The sequence below is a fragment of the Anabrus simplex genome, chromosome 2 (genome assembly GCF_040414725.1).
Source record: "Anabrus simplex isolate iqAnaSimp1 chromosome 2, ASM4041472v1, whole genome shotgun sequence".
Taxonomy (NCBI): domain Eukaryota; kingdom Metazoa; phylum Arthropoda; class Insecta; order Orthoptera; family Tettigoniidae; genus Anabrus; species Anabrus simplex.
Window position 1 is genome coordinate 16,707,527 of NC_090266.1, and position 22,219 is coordinate 16,729,745.

The 22,219-nt window shown below is 38.0% G+C and overlaps 1 protein-coding gene across 1 annotated transcript in view; it reads right to left on the reverse strand.

The window, feature by feature from the left end:
• Positions 1 to 18,963: 18,963 nt before the first annotated feature.
• Dyrk3 (Dual-specificity tyrosine phosphorylation-regulated kinase 3) overlaps positions 18,964 to 22,219 on the reverse strand; it is a 199,709-nt gene continuing 196,453 nt past the window's right edge. Inside the window, exon 2 of the mRNA XM_067140293.2 lies at positions 18,964 to 20,915. Within this exon, the coding sequence (XP_066996394.1) occupies positions 20,181 to 20,915 (735 nt within the window). The 3' untranslated portion in view covers positions 18,964 to 20,180. The remainder of the gene's footprint in view (positions 20,916 to 22,219) is intronic.

Below are 22,219 nucleotides of genomic sequence, written 5' to 3' on the forward strand. Positions count from 1 at the left end.
ATAAAACATTCCTATTGAAACTCAATCAGATGGGTGTGTTTCCTTGTGGGTGGTACTGAGTACTGGATTCTTAACACATTGGTGAGAGGCTCCATTAATGATGCGTTATATTCAATCCTCTAAGAAATATAGTCAGGGTGATAAAGACAACAAAGGAAGCTGAACATTAATCACAATAATGTCCAGTTTTCCAGGCATCTTCTGGAAAAATAATCACAGATTCATTATTTTTTAAACAAACTGAAATATTAATAAAACAATATAAGGCACGATTATTACACAGTTACATCCAAACATTATGACATTTGGTTCAGAAGTGAATTACATTTTCTCCTCAGGTTCAAACAGTTTAATTCCTAGAGATATATAAAGTAACTTTTGAACTTCTCAAGACATACTCAACAAACTGAGTCATTCTGATGTACTGCCAATATAAATGGAGTACTAATATTGCTGTTCACATATGAATATTACCTCCTGAATCTGACTGATTTAACTTTCAGTAAATGCATGAATCAAAATACATGTCAAGAGTGGCTGGCCACATTATGAACCTGAGAGCTGCAGAGACGTAACAAAAGGTGAGAGAGGCTATTTTCTCTCTAAGTGAGGTACCTCAAATACAACAATACATGACAGTCTTCAAAGCTGACGAACTCAATCATCAATAAATTTCCACTGATCTGAATTTAGGGCAACCACCCAGGTGGCAGATTTCCTGTTATTTTCCTAGTCTTCTTAAATAATTGCAAGGAATACAGATATTTATTGAACATCTCCCTTGGTAAATTATTCCAATCCGTAACTCCTCTTCCTATAAACAAATATTTGCCCCAATTTGTCCTCTTGAATTCCAACTTTATCTTCATATTGTGATCTTTCCTACTTGTAAAGACAACATTCAAACTTATTCATCTACTAACGTCATTTCACGCCACCTCTCCGCTGAAAGCTTGGAACATACCATTCAGTCGAGAGCTCTCCTACATTCTCCCAAGTCTTCCCAGCCCAAACTTTGCAACATTTTTGTAACGCTACTCTTTTGTCGGAAATAGCCCAGACCAAAACGAGCTGCTTTTCTTTGGACTTTCTCCAATTCTCGAATCACGTAATCCTGGTGAGGGTCCCATACACAGGAACCATGCTCTAGCTGGGGGTCTTACCAGAGATTTATATGTCCTCTCCTTTACATCCTTACTACAACCCCTGAATACACTCACAAACATATGCAGAGATCTGTACCCTTTATTAACAATCCCATTTATGTGATTACCCCAATGAAGATCTCTCCTTATATTAACACCTAGATACTTACAATGATCTCCAAAAGGAACTTTCACCCCATCAATGCAGTAATTAAAACTGAGAGGACTTTTCCTATTTGTGAAACTCACAACCTGATATTTAAGCCCGTTTATCACCATACCGTTGTCTGCTGTCCATCTCAAACATTATTGAGGTCATTTTGCAGTTGGAACTTTTTTATTACTCTACACAGAATAACATCATCTGAAAAAAGCTTTATCTCCGATTCCACTTCTTTACTCATATCATTTATACATATAAGAAAACATAAAGCTCCAATAACACTGCCCTGAGGAATTCCCCTCTAAATGATCACAGGATCAGATAATGTTTCGCTTACTCTAATTCTTTGATTTCTACTTTCTAGAAATATAGCCACCCATTCAGTCACTCTTTTGTCTAGAGCAATTGCACTCATTTTTACCAGTAGTCTCCCATGATCCACCCTATCAAATGCCTTAGATACTTAGATAGGTCAATCGCGTTGCAGTGCATTTGAATTCCTGAATCCAAGATATCCGCTATTTCTTGCTGGAATCCTACAAGTTGAACTTCAGTGGAATAACCTTTCCTAAACCCGAACTGCCTTCTATCAAACCAGTTATCAATTTCGCAAACATGTCTAAAATATATCAGATGTAAGGCTTTTCAGGCGTTTTCTCTATTAACCAGTGTTTCGTCTTAGGTCTGAGACTAGACTCATCAGAGTGGGATGCGTCAGACCCTACCCACTGACACTGGGGTGTATGCAGGTGAACTTATCAGAAGCCCTTATAAGAGGCACAGTCTGATAACTGCATACGGGAGATAAATCTCCACAATGGAATGATTGCCTGCCTAGCAATTCTGAATGGAAAATTCTAAATTCCCATGGAGGGAATTAGATATTTTTCACCAATAGAGCATGTCAAAAATATATCATATGTCCTACTCTGATGAGTCTAGTGTCAGACCTAAGATGAAACGCTGCTTAATAGAGCAAACGCCTGAAAAGTCTACATCTGATATATTTTTGACATGCTCTATTGGTGAAAAATATCTAATTCCCTTCATGGGAATTTAGAATTTTCCATTCGGAATTGCTAGGCGGGCAATAATTTCATTGTGGAGATTTATCTCCTGTATGCAATTATCAGACTGTGCCTCTTATAAGGGCTTCTGATAAGTTCACCTGCATACACCCCAGCGTCAGTGGGTAGGGTCTGACTCATCCCAATCTGATGAGTATAGTGTCAGACCTAAGACGAAACGCTGGTTAATACAGCAAACGACTGAAAAGCCTTACATCTGATATATTTTTGACATACTCTATTGGTGAAAAATAACTAATTCCCTCCATGGGAATTTAGAATTTTCCAACATGTCTAATGTAATCAGAAAGAATGCTTTCCCAAAGCTTACATGCAGTGCATGTCAAACTGACTGGCCTGTAATTTTCAGCTTTATGACCATCAACCTTTCCTTTATACACAGGGGCTTCTATAACAACTCTCCATTCATTTGGTATAGCTCCTTCATGCAAATAATAATCAAATAAGTACTTCAGATATTTTACTACATTCCAATCCACTGTCTTTAGTGTATCCCCAGAAAACTAATCAATTTCAGCTGCTTCTCTAGGTTTCAACTTTTGTATATGTCTTTGTCAATGCATCCGACAATCTTCACATGTTGCTGACCAAATACTTCTGCCTTCTGAAGATCCCAGCATACACAACCCCCTTCTTCATTAATGATTCCTGGAATGTCCTTCTTGGAACCTGTTTCTGCCTTACATACCCTTCCATTTTTCACTAAAATTTGTATGACTGCCAATTATGCTTGCCAACCTGCACCTCCTTCTTAGGGCCGGTATTATAATACAGGTTTAAACTGTTGGTTCAGTTTAAACTTTGGTTTATCTGTTAGTCGCGTATTATAAAACATAATCTTAAATTTACCTAGAGATTAATTTTACTGCCACTCATCTACCGTTTAAACTGAACTTTAAGAATACATAACCCTACAACACGGCAGAACAAGTGGATCTCGAAGATATTTTTTTTTAAAGAAATACTAAGCGATGATGAAGAAGTGGTTCAAATTATTGAATGACCACCATGAGTTTTTCGAGCAAGGGCATGTCACTTTCATATATGGAATGAAACAGAGTTTTTAAATACGTTTAGGCTTACAAAACAGACTGTCATAACCCTATTTCAGAAAATTGGTGCTAGAATAAAACATGCAACGAAAAGGTAAGAATGTAAAAATGACTTTTTGAACTATTTGAATGTCAAAAGTGTAAATTTTAGAAAATAAAGTAACTTCTAATAGCATTACAGTTTTATGCCTCCGGTAGTATGTTTATTACAATGGGAGATTTCGGAGGAATTCATAAAGCCACTGTTTCACGGACTATATAAATATTTCTGTACTAATTGCACAAGCAATTTTATTTCCTTACAAGTAAAATTAGAACAACGTTTATTGCTTTTATCCGCCATTTTACCTACAAGAAGTAAACAAATCATTATCAGTAGTCATCTTTTCTTGCAAGTCACTGCAACACATTATCGACAGTCATCTTTTCTCGCAAGTCACTTCTACCAAGATCGTATATTTCCTTCTTCACCTCAGTTTAACTTAGGCCAGCCATTATAAGACTCAACATCGGTTTGCACTCAAGTTACAGTTTAACTTCATCTTCAGTTTAAACCTTCATTATAATACTGGCCCTTAGTCTATTTACTTCTCTGTTATAATATAGCAGGTCCTTACCATTCCCTACCAACTTTAAATGTACATTCCCTTCTTCACATTCCTCAGTAATTGCTTTAAACCCATCCCACAGCCTGTTTACATTTTTTTTTAACAGTTATCCACCAATCATGATTACGTTTAAATATCTCCCTCTCGCCTGTCTTATCAGTAGGGCCCGCATTATTTAAAAATGCATATGTGCATATGCAAATGCATATATTGCATATTTTGAACCTCAGTGCATATATATTTTTCTTTTACGTGTGATCGATAATCTAAAATTTCTGAATGAAATGAATATCTAATGAACTCTATATGTTGTACACCCCTTGGCAACACGAGAAGCCTTCCCTGATGAAGGAAAATGCTTTCAGTGTCACAATATAAGCAGGTTGTTTTACCAGACTAAACTGTAAAAATGCCTAAAGATAAGAGCTCTAGGTCTTTTTTGATTGAACTGTGGATATCAGGCAATAGTGACTATACAAGTGACAGTGATGTAGTGTGCGACAAGAGTGTAAAATGTGATTAAAAATTTCAAACTGAACAGCATTCGAAAACAACTTCACATCTCAGATCAAAACAACAGAATAAGAATACGCAACACTACTTTTAACACAGCGTACATTTTCTGCCAATATTTGTTAAATAATCTACATCGATGCTCATTTCTTGAAAAGTATTGTACTAATCAAAGGATAATACTAGATGAATCTACCCTTAGGAAAAACTATTTACTTTCAATGCATGGTTCTGTCGTGGATTCGATACGATCTGATGTAGGATAGAATTGTGTCTGGATATCAGTAGATGAAACAACCGATTCGTGTGATTGATCCACTGCGAACTTCATAGTGGGTAAAGTATGTCCAGAAGAATCCGGCAAACCTCATTTACTTTCGTGCAAAGTGCTAGAAAAATCCAACTACGCTACAGTTGCAAGATTTGTGAATCGGAGAGTGATTTGTACAAAGTGGGCCTTTTAGTCACAGATGCAGCTTCGTATATGATGAAAGCTGGTCAATCATTTTGAGTATTTTTTCCAATTCGCATCAAAGTCACATGTTTGGCTCATGGATGGCATCGTATTGTAGAAAAGTTACTTACTCTCTTTCCATCTATCAACAAAGTATTTTCAAGTGGGAAAAATCTCTTTCTAAAAGCACTGGCCAATGTACAGTTGTACAAAACTCATCTGCCTCAGGTTTCTCTTCCGCTGGAACCTGTTCTAACAAGATGGGGAACTTGGTTATCTGCAATATCGTTCTACCAGGAGAATTTAAATCAAGTGAAAGGTGTAGTTAACAGTACTGATAAAACTCATACTGCGTGTATTCGTGAAGCAGAGTGCTCATTTGAATCTGAAACTGTATTTAAATATATCAGTTTTGTCCATTGCATGATTCGTCACTTTTGAAGGCGATTAAGGGGCTAGAGACTCGCGGTGCACCTTTTCACGAATCCCTTCAGATAATTCAAAACACCCATCAGGTCTTTAAATGGTGTCCGTGGTGAAACTAGAAAAAGTTAAAAGGAATCTCAGTGCGGTGTTGGACTTAAACCCACAACTGAAGAAGATTCAATCCATAAGGAACTACATAAGTGGAATGAGGCAGTCTTTGCCAGAAGAATATTCTGAGCAGTCATTGCCAGTGTACAAGTATTGCCCAGTTACGTCCGTCAACGTAGAATAATCATTTTCAGCGTATAAATTAATTCTGTCCAACAACAGAAAGTCATTGATCCCTAAAGCTAACCTACTGCCATGCATCATTTGCGAGGAATGAAACACGTTTATCAATTAACACGTGAGTTGAAATTAAATAACGCATCTGGTAAGCGTATTTTGTTTTATTTTTAGTGCATATTTTCAACATTTTTAGTGCATATGAATCCAGGCCCGACTTATCAGCCATATGGTATTGTCTAATAGTCCTACTTTTACGACTTTCCTTTCTCTCACATTTATTTTTAACTATGACAAAGACAGCTTCGTGATCACTAGTACCATCTACTATTTCGGTTTCTCTGTAAAGCTCATCTGAATTTTGAATATTCTTCCCACTAGTTGGTTCCATCACTTTCTCAATTAGTTGTCCTTCCCATATTAACTTACTTACCATTTGTTGGTTATGCTTCCTATCGTTTGCATTAACTTCCCAATTGACATTTGGTAAATTGAGATCACCCGCTACAATCACATTCCTTTCCATATCGTGTCCCACATAGCTGATTATTTCAGCAAATAATTCTGAATCAGCATCAGCGCTACCCTTTCCAGGTCTCTACACTCCAAAAATGTAAAGTTGCCTATTATCTTTTAGAGATAAGCCATACACTTAGAGTTTCATGTTTGTCAGCTTAAATTTTTTTGTACCTTACAAATTTTTCTTTCATCAGAACGAATACTCCCCCTACTACCACTAACCCTACTATGAATAAGTTTGAGTGGTGTCTTTAAAAGTAGGTAAAATCACAATATGAAGATAAAATTGGAATTCAAGATGACAAATTGGGGCAAATATTTGTTTATAGGAAGGAGAGTTAGGGATTGGAATAACTTACCAAGGGAGATGTTCAATAAATTTCCAGTTTCTTTGCAATCATTTAAGAAAAGGCTAGGAAAACAACAGGTAGGGAATCTGCTGCCTGGAGAACTACCCTACATGCAGATCAGTAGTGATTTATTGACTGATTGACCATTCCTATCCTATCCCTACAACAAACATTCCAGTTCTGTGCAAAAATTTCTGCATCCATTATATCATTTCTCAACCATGATTCAACTCCTATTACAATATCTGGTGTGTATATATCTATTAACTTACGTAATTCTATTTCTATCTTTACAATACTACTAGAGTTCAGCAGTAAAATTTTTTTTGCACTTCCCACCGGGCCTGTTGGCCATGCGGTTAGGGGTGCACAGTTGTGAACTTGCATATGGGTGATAGTGGGCTCGAACCCCACTGTCAGCCACCCTGAAGATGGTTTTCTGTGGTTTTCCATCTTCACACCAGGCAAATGCTGAGGCTGTACCTAATTAAGGCCATGGCTGTTTCCTTCCGAATCCTAGGCCTTTCCCATCCTATCGTTGCTGTAAGACCTATCTATATTGGTGCGACGTAAAGCAAAATGTAAAAAAATAAATTATTTTCATCCCTACTTGACTTCCAGATCTCTGTACCCTTGACACTGCTCCCTAGTCCACCCGGTTTGCCTGCATGTACCTCCCTATAAACCTTCTAATCAAACTTCGTAACTGTACGTACCACTGCGGTTTAAGTGAAGGCCATCAGAGCGCAGATCCCTATCTCCTACCCACACAGTAGGATCTAGAAATGTCACTCCCAGTTTCCCACATACACACTCCATAGTCTCATTTAAATCCCCAATCACCCTCCAGTCAGTATCCCTCCTACACAGTATTCCACTGATAACAATGTCCGCTTCCTTGAACCTCACCCGTGCTGCATTTACCAGATTCCACACATCTCCAACTATGTTGGTACTTATATCAGCTTGCCTTGCGTTGTTGGTACCAATGTGAAACACTACCACCTTCCACTCCTCTCTCTCTTCTACTTTCCTCAACATCTGCCTCAATCTAATTCCTGGATAACACTCTACCCTGGTTCCCTTTCCTCCACACACTTTCCCCACATGTCTAACGAAGGAATCCCCCATGCTAAAAGCCTCAGTCCTACCCACCTCATTTGATCACCTCCCCTCCTGGTCTCCCCTATCTTTACTGACGGCTGCAGAAGCTACTACCTTCTTCTTTCTCTCCCTCCCATGATCCTGTTCCATCTTTCTTTTCCTATCCTCTACTCCTTTATAAGGCAGTCCTGTAGTACATACTGCCTGTTTGAGGAGGATAAATTACTTCACTTTAACTATGAAGCATATACTTTTTCAGTGATTTATCATGCTTCCCACATGGCTACTAAGTACATGACATGTCATTGCAAATAATAATCACGTTTAAAATTATTCACACCATCCTATTCATTCACTTAAATATTCATTAGCACAATTTTAAGCTATTGTAAACATTTTCTTGAACAACAATGAATGAGGTAAAATGTAAAAGGTGTTTGGTTTTACAAGAGGCAAAAAGTCCAGGCTCATTCCTTCTGAACATGAACATGTGGTTTTATTCGACCTCGTAGGGAGTCTACTTTCTTTCTGCATGTCTTCTATGTAATTTTATCTGTCTATTAGTTACATATTGGGACATCATTGTAAAGAACAAAAAATTTGTCAATTTTCAGTCACAAAACTTTCAATATCTTTTATTATTTTCAGTCATATTTTAATTTTTTGGTTTTTAATAGATCTTGTTGAAAAAAATTACATCTACATGCCAAGCTGCACAGTGCAGTAACATACCTCATCTTGTTAACTACTGTGGATATTTCTATTTTAAAATAGTACATAATTATAACCACTTTCTGTGTTTCATGAAAAGCATCACATGAATTTCTCACTAGCAACTGCCCCTGAGCAAATCTGATATGTAACTTGTTCAAAGTTAACATTTTAAAAGTAGAAATTCATGATTCATAACAAATAAGTATAAAAGTAGTCACTACCACACTTTTCTACTCATGATACCAAGTGAGGAATAACTCTAATCCAGTGACAAAGTCAAATGTACTTACATGACATGACAGCTGAGGCTCTTTGGGGTACAATTACATAACTCCCATCACTTTTCTCTTTCCTGGTTCTTCATCAGAGAATATCCTTGCCATTATCCTCCGAAAGATACTTCACTTTCGCAGTTTTTTAAGTCTTCTCTGTTGACCTCACATGGAACATGGGTCTTCCCGTTATGCTGGAAAGTGAAGATCTTCTTTGCTATTCTTTGTGATCAAAGCCAATCACCTTCTTTTCACTGTTATTGAAATCTTCTCAAACTTTTTGTACACCTCTTTGTTTGATGTCAAGCAGGAAGTTTTTTTGTCCCACGATCTTTCTTAATAACTCCTTTCTTTCCCTTACTTCATCTGACAGTCATTTTCTGATGTACAGTATATATTTAACATTTTACTGAATAACTCCCAAAATTCCAATTTGACCACACTACTGTAGTGCCTGAATTTGGCTTCATAAGATAAGTCTCCTGGCACAGTCTCTGTCTTTCCAAAAATGTATCTATAACCCTGCCTTCATGATTTCTGTCCGTTTGATCGTGATCTCCACATTCTCTACAAAGAAAACTATGTCATCCGCACTGGCAATCCCAGTCTTTTTGAGGCTCATTTCTGTACCATATGGAGTGTTGTAACAACTGATTTCTTCCCATCATCCCTGATAAATTCACTTAAAACACACCTGAACAGAAATGTGGACAGGCCATCTCCTTATCTTACAGCTGTCTGATAGGCTTCTTAAGAATCCGACTTGTGACTAGGGTGTTCGCTAACATTTTCTGTACAAGTGTCCTTTTTCTTTAAAAAAAATTGCTTTACGTTGCACTGATAAAGGGACACAAAAGGGCTAGGAGTGGGAAGGAATTGACAATGGCCTTATTTAGGGCATAGACCCTGCATTTACTTGGTGTGAAAATGGGATACCATAAAAAACCAGCACTGACAGCAGTGTCCTGCCTAGTACTCTCCTACTTTTTGGTGTATGAGATTAGTGAATATTCTGCAGCTACTTTCACCAATTCATACAAAATACTAAAGAGTTTTGTAATAAAATATCAATTATCATGCACTATTGTTTTCAAAAATACTTTAGTCAAAAACTGTTCCAGAACTTACCACAGACAACAATGCCTATCAAATGTTAGCTCCTCATTAATTCTAAAGATGGAGTAATCCAATATCGATCTCTCAGCTGGAATGTGAAATCAAAGTAAACAATTCCACCAATGTGTTAAGACATAAGACATGATGTTTGCATAAACCAACAAATATGACTAGCAAACAATGGACAGGTGCAGCACGATCATTAAAGGAGTACACAGGAAAACTGCAAAGCATTTCATACAAAAGTAGACACTAAGATATAGTGGAGGGTTTTCTGTTACAGAACAATAAACAAAATTGTTGGTTGAAGGTTTGAAAACAAGTTTTTAGGATTCAAGAAAATCCATACAACATTCTTTCTTAAAAATTCAGCAGAAAATATTCAAAGGACAGTATATAGATAATGGCAATGTTCCTCCAGAACCACAGCAGTCCACAAGCACCATTCGATCTGTAGAGAACCGACCACAGCAGGCAGGGTGCCGAACTAATCAGAAACCGGTAGCGCGATAGTAAATATCTGCCATCTGTGAGATGTGAAAGCATGGAAGGAAAAGAACTTCAAGTAGCAGAGACTATTACTTGTCTGATCCGTCTTTACTGCAAAACATAAACAGACTACTTATAAATACAGAACATCGGCCATCACAATTCTCGCAGGCACTTTACTACTGGCTCAGTCCAGTCCTGTCCAGTGGTGTTTCAAGTTGCTCAAATATGAACTCCAGTACCCGGGTGTCTTGAAAACTGTAAAACCAATAACATTATTATTATTATTATTATTATTATTATTATTATTATTATTATTATTTCATTGCTGAGAGTGAAAGATGGCTAACATAGCTTGTGGCAATTTTACATCAGTTTGATAGGATTCAGCTGGCAATTGCAGAACAGAAAATTAATTTTCTTTCAAGGTTCCATCCACCATGTATACTTGTCTTGTTTTCCACGTTACACCAATTCTCTCTAGGTCATGCCATCTAACACTGTAAGGAGCGAAGGTTAGAGCTCTGTTTCTTCCTTGGGTTTTTTTTTTTTTTTGTTATTTTGCTTCACGTCGCACCGACACAGATAGGTCTTATGGCAAAGATGGGACAGGAAAGGCCTAGGAATTGGAAGGAAGCCCCCATGGCCTTAATTAAGGAACAGCCCCAACATTTGCCTGGTGTGAAAATGGGAAACCACGGAAAACCATCTTCAAGGCTGCCAACATTGGGGTTCGAACCCACTATCTCCCGGATTTGAGCTCACAGCTGCGCGCTCCTAACCGCATGGCCAACTCACCCGGTCTCTTCCTTGCTATTCATTCCATCGTTATAATCTTGTGACTAAGTCTTGGAATCACCCCTTGACTGAATCTCATCTCTCCCAATGTACCTTGACAGCTATCTGTTTTGTTAACCATGATTCATTGTACTTCTTCGTGTTGTAATGGGCATATATCAAATTCATTTGGACTGTTTCTATATTGCCTCAGTGCATGCGCATCATGAAAGAATATCAATGCACTCAATTAATATGTGGCAGCATCGGGGAGAATGAACTCGCCCCACATACAGAACGCATCCTGGTGCACGATGCAACATTGCATCAGGGTGTATAGCTTCTTGAACTAGTGTCATTCGGCGGCGTCGAGTACGTATTTATGACACAATTTGGTACAACAAAAATCCATACAACCAGTTACCACCCATCCACTAATGGTATGGTGGAGCATCTTCAGAGCCAGTTAAAAGCTTCGCTGATGTGTCACAGTGCAACGTGTTACTTGGCATGCATGCGGTTCTGTATAGAACTTTACTTGTACTCTTTCTACTCGGAGAATGGATTACTTCAAATGATTCCATTTGAGATGCTCCCACTCTACAAAGGGCTGCAGTAACACAAAAAAACAATCGGATGGTGTAACGCATTTTTTAGATTCTTGCATTACATAGTTTATTGTTCGATCTTTTGTTCTCAACATGGTTTTGCAAGACATTGATTTTGACAATGCCATCCCCTCAATTGATAAATTAGAGTTTTACATCAAGTGATTAACTGTCATTTCAGAGTCTGAATTACGCATCGAAATTACAGGCATTCGTGAAAGAGGTCTGCAGATGAATATGATCAATATAACACAAGATATGGTATTAGACAGAATATAATGCTATAATTACATGAGCAATAAAATTTGTGGTTGTGGTGGATGAAAAGAATGCAAGGATGAGGAATGTAGCTGTAAGCATAAAATTCCTGTTCTATCCAGACCGATCAACACTCGAGAGGAATTATGGACGAATCTGTCTGATCTTTTCCCTACGGTGATTCATATATTGCAGTGCTACGACTAGTAAGAGTACAACAAACTGTCTATACAACCCATCTTTCTCGCAGAATTCGTTGGCATGTTGATCGAATTCTTCCCAGTCAACGGGTATCACAGATGTGATAACATTCGCGTCACTTGCTGCAGCTTCATTAAGGAGGTGTTTCCCATTATGTTTTGCAGTTGTATAGTCCTTTTGATATTGACCCAGGCCAGCTCGATGGCAATGAAGTCAGATATATAAGGAGGCAAGCGCACAACCATGTGTGCGCATGCAGTGCCAGTAATTCATTGAAATCTGTATTCTTTTCTGTAGTTTTTAACTCTTTGATCAGTTAGAAAGCTTAAGTTTCTTCATTCCTATATAAAACACCACTTTGTTTCCTTTTAACCATTTTATCACATCACTTTCCAAGATGATACTTCGTTTTCTTCAGTACTGTAGTAAGGTACATTGTCAATTATTGTAATACTTCTAGAGGGGAGATTTGGAAGAAATTTCTTCCTCGCCCACTTATAAAATTTACCTGATTCATTAGGCAATCATAATCCCCTGCACCCTTTCCTGCTCTAAACATCAACTTTGTGCCGCTGATAAAATAAACCTTCTCTTAGAAGTAGCCTGGACGAACATTAGCCTGTTTGAAAAGCTCCTGTTGGGCGTAATTCCTTGAATACTCTGAATCTGTCAACATTTTCAATCCTATAAAGGTTAGGGTGTATTCTGCCCGAAGGCAGGTCCGAACCTCCGCAGAGGTGTGCCCGAGCTGGAGCTTACATACGGTACGGTGGCCAGTTCAAATCAAAATCTTTTTATTTGCAAATGAGGTGTCTACCTCGGTGCCAAATAGTACACGAAAATACATTATTGTCAAGCACTAAATTTTAAATTAACAAGAGAAGAAGAAAATTTTCCTAGAGTACAATATTATGCAATTTACGCTAACAATTTTTTCTATTAAACATACAGCTTATCCTTAGTAATTTTATATTGTTTACAAAATTCTACTTATAATATCCCCTGTACTTACAAACATATACAGTATGCAGAATTACTTCAAATAATACTATACAACTGGTATAAGATTAAAATTTACATTGCATTTATTTATTTATTTATTTATTTATTTATTTTTTTACTCATTTTGGAACCTAAGTAGCATAACGACCTGCTGCATGTTAACCAGAGCCCCTTTTGCCACCACTTTTCAGAGTTCCTGAAGGGCCTTCACAGGTACCGTAGCGGTTCCATTCCCTTACCACCACCAACAGCGTGTGGCAACCCATCAAAATCTTGACCACGCCCAATGTTGCTTAACTTCAGAGATCTCACAGGATCCGGTGTTTCAACACGGCTACGGCCGTTTTCAATCCTATGGGGTACAATTAATTTCCCGCCTGTATTTTGCATAGGTCCAATTTAACTTTAGGCAAGTATGGGAAGGAAATACAAGTAAAATGCTGATTTTTTTCATAAAAAATATGAACTACACATTTATTTATTATTTGTCATGTTAACAAAATTATATTTCATTTCTGCCCCCTTTCACTTTTCTGTCGGAACATACGGCACAGTCCTGAGTTTTTTTTAGCCTCGAGCATCTATGATATGTAGCTTCCCATTTAGACAAAATTCTTCAATACAGTTTCTCCATTGGTTGCGCTCAGGGGCATTTTGTATCGAAACATTTCCCATAAGATAACTAGATCCCTGAAAGGCTTCTGGCTCACTTCAGGCTGAAAACCGCTCACTAAAACTACCAGCTTCTTTCTTGCATTAGGAGCATGTATTCCACAGCACTGTTATGAGAATACTTTGAAAAATCGTGGTCAACTTCCCCTACATCATTGATTTTGCCAATGCCTTCCACCTTAATTTCCTCCTCCTCACTCTAAAAATATTTCTCAGATTCGAGAACACTAATTTCACTTTCAGAATCAGTCAACAAATCAACGTCAATATCGTTGCTGTCACACCACCGTCCATAGATATCATCAGGTCCCATGCCGCAACTGGTAGACGCCAGATATCAGCGATGATCCAAAGAAAAAGCAACTCATTTAAAACAAATTAATAGCAGATGGCAGCACAGAACAGAGAAATGTCCAGGCTAAACACTGCGTAAAGCTCAATGCCATTTACGCTCTAATACAGGAAATGTATAACCTTAACGCTATGTCAGACTAAGTCCGACATAGGAACAGAATGGACATTGGACTCCAAAGGATTAAGGGATTGTTTTACGTCGCACTGATACAACCAGCTCTTACAGTGATGATAGGATAGGAAAGGGCTAGGACTGGCAAAGAAGTGACTGCGGCCTCAATGAAGGTACAATTCCAACATTTGCCCAGTGAGAAAAGGGGTTAACCATGGAAAACCATCTTCAGGACTGCCCACATTGGGGTTCAAACCAACTATTTACTAAATGCAGGCCAACAGTACATGACCCAAACTGTGTCGGTCCAACATTTATTAAATGTAAAGTTACTGCCTACCCAAGGTCCATGTTCCTGTTCTGATTGCAGCATATTTTCATACGTCTTAAATAGTTATCTCATCAATAAACAATATGTATGTCCCTGTTACTGGTGAACCTCATATTATGCAACAAATTTTTTAAAATGTGCACATTTCAGGGAAAGTCGTCAGTAGCTCAGTTGCTTTGGGAATAATTCTCCGCATTTGATAGAAGTCATCTATCACAGTCATCACAATGAAACTTGTATTCATCAGACCTGGACTAGTGGAGACTTATCAGCAGGAAGTTGAGCCCTCTCTCTCTCTCTCTCTCTCTCTCTCTCTCTCTGTAACAAGTTACTCTCTGTTTAACTTCCTCATCACACTGATTTACAATGTTCCTTATCACTTCTCTAGCTTCACTTCTCTTCTTGCTAACGACAGACGTTACAGAATCTTTACAAAACAGTTGCTCGCACAGAAATAAGAAGGAAAATAAAAGGTAACAGCAGTAAAAATGGACAAATGGGGAAAAATACAAGAAATAAATATGAACGAACAGAGAATAATGCAATGGCAATGTACTAAGAGATGGCTGAATTGCCAAGGTCTGCTACTTGAGGATAAAAATAATATGGAAATGATTATGTCACAGACTTGGCTAGCGAAAATCCCTTCTCCCCGTGCCACACTGGGTATGCAAATTCTCTCTCTCTCCGCTGACATTTCGGATCATACCACTCGATCGAGCACCTCATATCCTTTCTCCCAAGTCCTCCCAGCCCAAACTTTGCAACATTTTTGTAACGCTACTCTTTTATCGGAAATCTCCCAGAACAAATTGAGCTGCTTTTCTTTTGATTTCTTTCAGTTCTTGAATCGAGTAATCCTGGTGAGGGTCTCATACAATGGAACAATACTGTTGTCAGGGAATATGATCTCTACTTTACACACTTACTACCACCCCCAAATACCCTCATAACCATGTGCAGAGATCTGTACCCTTTATTTTACAATCCGTTTATGTGGTTATCCCCAATAAATATGTTTGCTTATAATAACACCTAGGTTCTTACAGTGATCCCCATAAGTAACTTTCACCCCATTAACACAGTAATTTGAACTGAGAGGACTTTTCCTATTAGTGAAATTCACAACCTGACTTTTAACTCCGTTTATCATCATACCTTTGCAATCTCACAACTCTGTCGATGTCTTTGACAGTTGCTCACAATCTTGTAATTCATTTATTACTCTATACAGTGTAACATCATCCGCAAAAAGCCTTATCTCTATTATTATTTGATTCCAGTCCTTTACTTGTATCATTTATATATATAAGAAAACATAAAGGTCCAGTAATACTGCCTTGAGGAATTCCCCTCTTAATGATTACAGGACCAGATAATGCTTCACATACTCTAATTCCCTCAGTTCTATTTTCTAGAAATATAGCCACCCATTCAGTCACTCTTTTGTCTAGTAAAATTTCACTCATTTTTGCCAGTAGTCTCCCACGATCTACCCTAACAAATGCCTTACACAGGTCAATCGCAATACAGTTCTTTTGACCTCCTGAAACCAAGATATCTGCTATATCTTGTTGGAATCCTACAAGTTGAGCTTCAGCTGAGTAATCTTTCCTAAACCCTTCTACGGAAACAGTTATTAATTTTGCAAACGTGTCTAATATAATCAAAAAGAATGCTTTCCCAAAGCTTACGTGCAACACGTCAAACTGACTGACCCGTCATTTTCGACTTTATGTCAATTACCCTTTCCTTTATACACAGGGGCTACTATAGCAACTCTCCATTCATTTGGTATAGCTGCTTTATGCAAACAGTTACAATCTGTTCTATGTAGCACCGACGGAGATAGGTCTTATGGTAATGATGGAATAGGAAATGCCTAGGAGTGGGAAGGAGGTGGCATTGGCCTTAATTAAGGTACAGCTCCAGCATTTGCCTGGTGTGAAAATGGGAAAACACAGTAAACCATCTTCAGGGCTGCCGACAGTAGGGTTCGAACCCTAGATCTCCCGGATGCAAGCTCGCAGCTGCACGCCTCTAACCGCACGGTCAACTCGCCCAGTCAAACAAGTACATCAGATATGGTACTATAACCCAACCCACTGTCCCCTGAAATCTTTTCAATTCCAACTGTTTTCTACTTTTCAACTTTTGTATCTTATTGTAAATGTCTTTGTTATCATATGTACATTTCAATACTTCATCAGTCTTTGTCACCTCGTCTATGTGGATATTATCCTTGTAACCAACAATCTTCACATTATCTCAAATTGTTGTTTGAGTCATCAGTCCACAGACAGGTTTGATGCAGCCTCCATGCCAGCCTATCCTGTGCTAAACTTTTCATTTCTATGTAACTGCTGCATTCTACATCTGCTCTAATATGCTTCTCATATTCATACCTTGGTCTACTCCTACCGTTCTTACCGCCTACACTTCCCTCAAGTCCTGGGTGTCTTAAGATGTGTCATATCATTCTACCTCTTCTTCTCGTCAAATTTCGCCAAATCAATCTCCTCTCACCAATTCGATTCAGTATCTCTTCATTCGTGATTCGATCTATCCATCTCACCTTCAGCACTCTTCTGTAACACCACATTTCAAAAGCTTCTATTTTCTTTCTTTCAGAGCTAGTTATCGTCCATGTTTCATTTCCATACAATGCCACGCTCCTTCTAATTCCTGTACCAATGTTCGAAGTGAACAAATTTTGTTTCCTTAAGAAGGGCCTCCCTTGCTTGTGCCATCATTAGTTATTTCACTATCCACTTCCTTTAAGACTCCATTACTTTTGTTTTAAATTTATTTATTTCACCTTGTACTCTGTCCATACCATTCAGGAATTTCTCTACATCTTCAGCAGTCTCAGATAATATAACAATATCATGAGCAAATCTCAGTGTTTTGATTTCCTTTACTACCTGTTCCACATAAACATTCTAAAGGATGGGGTACAAACTGCAACCTTGCCTCACTCCTTTGTGGATTGCTGCTTCTTTTTCAAAGCCGTTGGTTCTTATAACTGCAGACTGATTTTTATACAGATTGTAAATAATTCTTCATTCTAGGTATCTGATCCTGATCACATTCAGCATCTCATAGAGCTTGGTCCAATCAACATTATCGAATGCTTTTTTTAGATCTACGAACGCTGATCATGACAACATATTTAAAATATCACTAATGTTGATACATTAACAAGAAAATGCATGTTTTTAACTTCATTATGGTATGTAAAACTTTAATAATAATAATAATAATAATAATAATAATAATAATAATAATAATAATAATAATAATAATAATAATAATAATAATAATAATAATAATAATATTAATAATAAATATTTTTGCTTTACGTCCCAATAACTACTTTCACGGTTTTCGGGGATGCCGAGGTGCCGGAATTTAGTCCCCGAGGATTTTTATTTTACGTGCCAGTAAATCTACCAACACGAGGCTGGCATATTTGAGCACCTTCAAATACCACCAGTCTGAGTCAGGATCGAACCTGCCACGCTGGGGTCAGAAGACTAGCACCTCAGCCGTTTGAGCCATTCACTGGAAAGATGAATTAATGTGAAGGGTTTTGAAACATCTCGGCATTTGATCAAATGATGCAGAAGACCATCCAATTAATCTTGTGCTCACTGCTACCTGTACTTTGCGTATTCGGTAAACTATCCAAACAAAGTACTTGTGGTTAATCAACTGAAGAAGTGAGATACAAACAATTCGTATCAATTTCTTATTAATTAAAATTTAAAAAGAGACTCATTCATTTCACTAAATGTAATCATGTAACCATTTAAAGAATAAAGATGGCAGAACCAAAAACAACAATTTTCTAATTATCTGAAAAATTGTAGAAAATTTTATCTCAGCTCTTCAGTTTTGTTCAACATTGTAGACATGTGGAGATGATATGCCAAGTCATTGCCATTATATAATGACTGTCCCTCTCATGAACACAGGCTTTCTGTCTATGGCAAGAAATCAATTGGGATTTTAAAATTACAACTGTTTTCTATTATTAATGCAAACTCAGGCATAACTGGATCTTCTTTCTTTAATGATTCTTTTAAAATTAGGATTTTTCATTAAAAATGCAGCAAACCCACAAGTGTACCAGTCTATTTGACTTATTGCTATTAAAGAATACTAAGGCTCTTTATCCTGTGGCACTACACTTTTATACTCCTTGTGCAAGAAAACAACATACCACGATTCTCCTTCTCAACGCCAATCATATGCTTAAAAATGTTGAATTGCACAAATAAACAGTGGTTGTGTGTGTGTGTGTGTGTGTGTGTGTGTGTGTGTGTGTGTGTGTGTGTGTGTGTGCGCACGTGAGGGAGAGATTTGCTGTTTATCTTGTATTTTGCTGTACTTTAAGATATGTCACAGATCTTCTAAGCTTCTATGTATTTCTTTCCTGGCACTTTGTGAAGAAAGTGATTGTGCCCGCAAAAGTGAATGGAATTAACTTTATGAATTAATAAATGCAAGCAAAAGCCTGCCCCATTTCTATCATAGAATTAAGGATGTTTCTACAACTAGACGGAGCTGTCTGGCTCGTGACTCTATGCCTTCGCACTCGAGACGGTTCCAATCACTACTGATCTGCATTTAGGTCAGTCGCCCAGGTGCCAGATTCCCTATCTGTTGTTTTCCTAGCCTTTCTTTAACCCTTATCGACACAAACAATGTGGTCCGATCGGACTCCAACTTGAGTTAGCCGAGACGGTAGGTCGGTTGAACTCTTTGAAAATGACAGAAATTGATTGACACATGTCCACTGTAAGGATTTCCACATAGTTAAAAACTCGAATGTGATTAAGAGAATTGTTCCTCTTATTTGTTAAAAATTTAGTTCACTGTATGGCTTATTTAACTGCAACTAGACAAAAAATCAGGTTATTTATAGTCTCACGGTACAGAGTTTCCTAACAAAAATATTTGAGCAGAAAGGTTTATAGGCAAAAAACATTTAAGTTCATATTTTTAAAAAACATGAAAATGTACTGAATACAAACACTAGCATAAAAATAATATAAAAATTGATTACCTTAGACTCAGCCAGTTTTTGTTAAAACAGGTACACAAAAATCTAACGGCAAGGATATTATTTGGCATGCACCTTTTATGTATTGCATTATGTGACTAACACTATACAACGTGCAACACATTTGAAGGGTAAGGGACATTGGGTTACGTAATTTGGCAAATGTGAGTGTTGTCAAAACTTCCCTACTTTGCATCACAGATGTAGAAAAGAAATTCTACAACATCTGTAGTTGTGTACAATGAATTTAGCAACAACCAGTCTCAAACTATTAAATGCGAGGGCTGAATTCATTAGAAAGCAAACTCTCAAGCTCCTCACCCAGACACCTCAATTTGTCCCAGGAAAGCAGACAGGACTAAATCTAAAGTGTAAAAGAGCTTATAAAGATAGAAAGTGATCACCTGACCATGATATAAGGAGATCATGATGGTCCTGAAACAGGTTGTTCCTACTATTAAAGCTATACATAGACACACGCACAAAGTGAAGCAGGCTGTTATGTGTTTTGGGGGATATGAGGTAATTTAGTTGAGTTATGCGAATGTCGGGAGTGAACAGTACTAGCTCTATCCTCAGATAACTGAACCCTGAGTTTGTTCGTACTCAAAGCACTTCCTACGGTGTTCGTTTTACTTGAATTTCTAGATGATGATGCCGACGTTCGAGCACCAGTAGAAGGAGTGTCCGTTTTATCGGCAGGTGGCCTGGGAAGTCTTCGCCTGAGCCAGGGATGTCGTAATGCTGCAGATGCGGTCATTCTTACATCAGGGTCCCACTCTAAACATCGACGAATGAAATCTAGAAACAAAGGATCGTCACAGCCTTTAAGAGCCCTACGCAATTCTTTCGAGCCCGGGGGACCTCGCGGTTTACCCCGTCGTGAAAGACCACCACCCAAAACGGTTGTTCCATCTGGTAACGTAGTGGCAGTACAATAGCGAGGATAGCCTTTTGAGCTGATGAAATTCTTAGCTCGTTTGGATGCATCAAGTAGCCGCTGAGGAGGCATCCCGAGAAGTTCTATAATGCAAGCGAGCTGATCTGCCTCATCCTCACCGGGCAGCAAAGGAAACCCCGTTAAAAGCTCAGCAAGAATGCATCCAAGACTCCACATGTCGATCGGCATTCCATATCGCGCACCCAAGATGACTTCTGGGGCTCGATAGAACCTGGACTGGATGTAAGTATACACACGCTGATTCTCATAGCAGCTTGATCCAAAATCAATCACCTGAAACAATATGGGAATGATGTACCATAATCTGTATTCAACTGTCTACACATAAGGAATATTGCAGTCCGTGAAAAACAAAACTAGCCAAAAACATCCTGGAATTGAATAAGACAATTCAATAAATTCCGTCATCAAAATCTCACATTAATTTCATACAAGAGACAGCAATATGATGGATGATGTCCTATAAAACAATATCAAATATTCTTCACACAGAGCAACTCAATATTACATTCATTCATGAACAAACATTAATTATAAGATCATTAACCACACAAAATAAATTTTACTGACAGCGCATTTTATTTCCCAATTTATAAATCATTATAGTGAGAGAGGCAGCGAAAAGTTGCTGCAATATGTTGGGGACGTAGCTATAGCGGTGTGGGCGTGACATAAAAACTAATGTAGATCTTATCTTGTATCAAAGCAAGTGTTCAAAATTATGTTACATTGGCATAAAAAATTCTAAAACACTTGTATCTCCACTTCTAAAATATCATGTATCTTTTTTTTTTTTGCTAGTGGCTTTACGTCGCACCGACGAATTTGATGTATCAGTCATCTGATTTCATTCTCCAGGGCTACAAGAGTACTTTCTGTCATATAATTTCTTATTTAGGAGAAATGTCTCAACAAATATTGTCCATACTGACAGCAGACACAAGAACTCCACTCGTAAACCAAACATTAATTTTGTACTCTTACCAAACTCTACACCCACCACTCGAGAACAAAGAAACCATTTCCCTAGTCCACCAGCTAAAGTGCTGGCTCTTCCTGTAGCATGTAGTAATTTCTTTGGCAAAGTCATTCTACCTAACAAATTCAACTTCTGACAACAGAAAAAAATCTCCAGTAATTCTATGTGTAGGCTAATGGAAAAACAATTCGTCAACTAATACTAATGGCAATCAAAGGAAGGTACTCAAGAAAAACAGATAGGATGTAAAGTAGGCGCACGCACGCACACGCACACACACACGCGCGCGCACGCACACGCACACACACACACACACACACACACTACATACATTTTCAATACAGAATTAAATACCTTTTGTATCTCAGTGTCCAAACTAAGTTCTGTGACCTCTACATCTCAAAGCTGACTCCATTATTCTCCATAGTCTATAGTAAATGGTCTATGGTCTATGGTAAATGCAGCACGGGTGAAGTTTAAGAAAGCGGAGATTGTTATTAGTGGAATACTGTGTAGAAGGGATACTGACTGGAGGGTGATTGGGGATTTAAATGAGACTATGGAGTGGGTATGTGGGAAACTAGGAGTGAAATTTCTA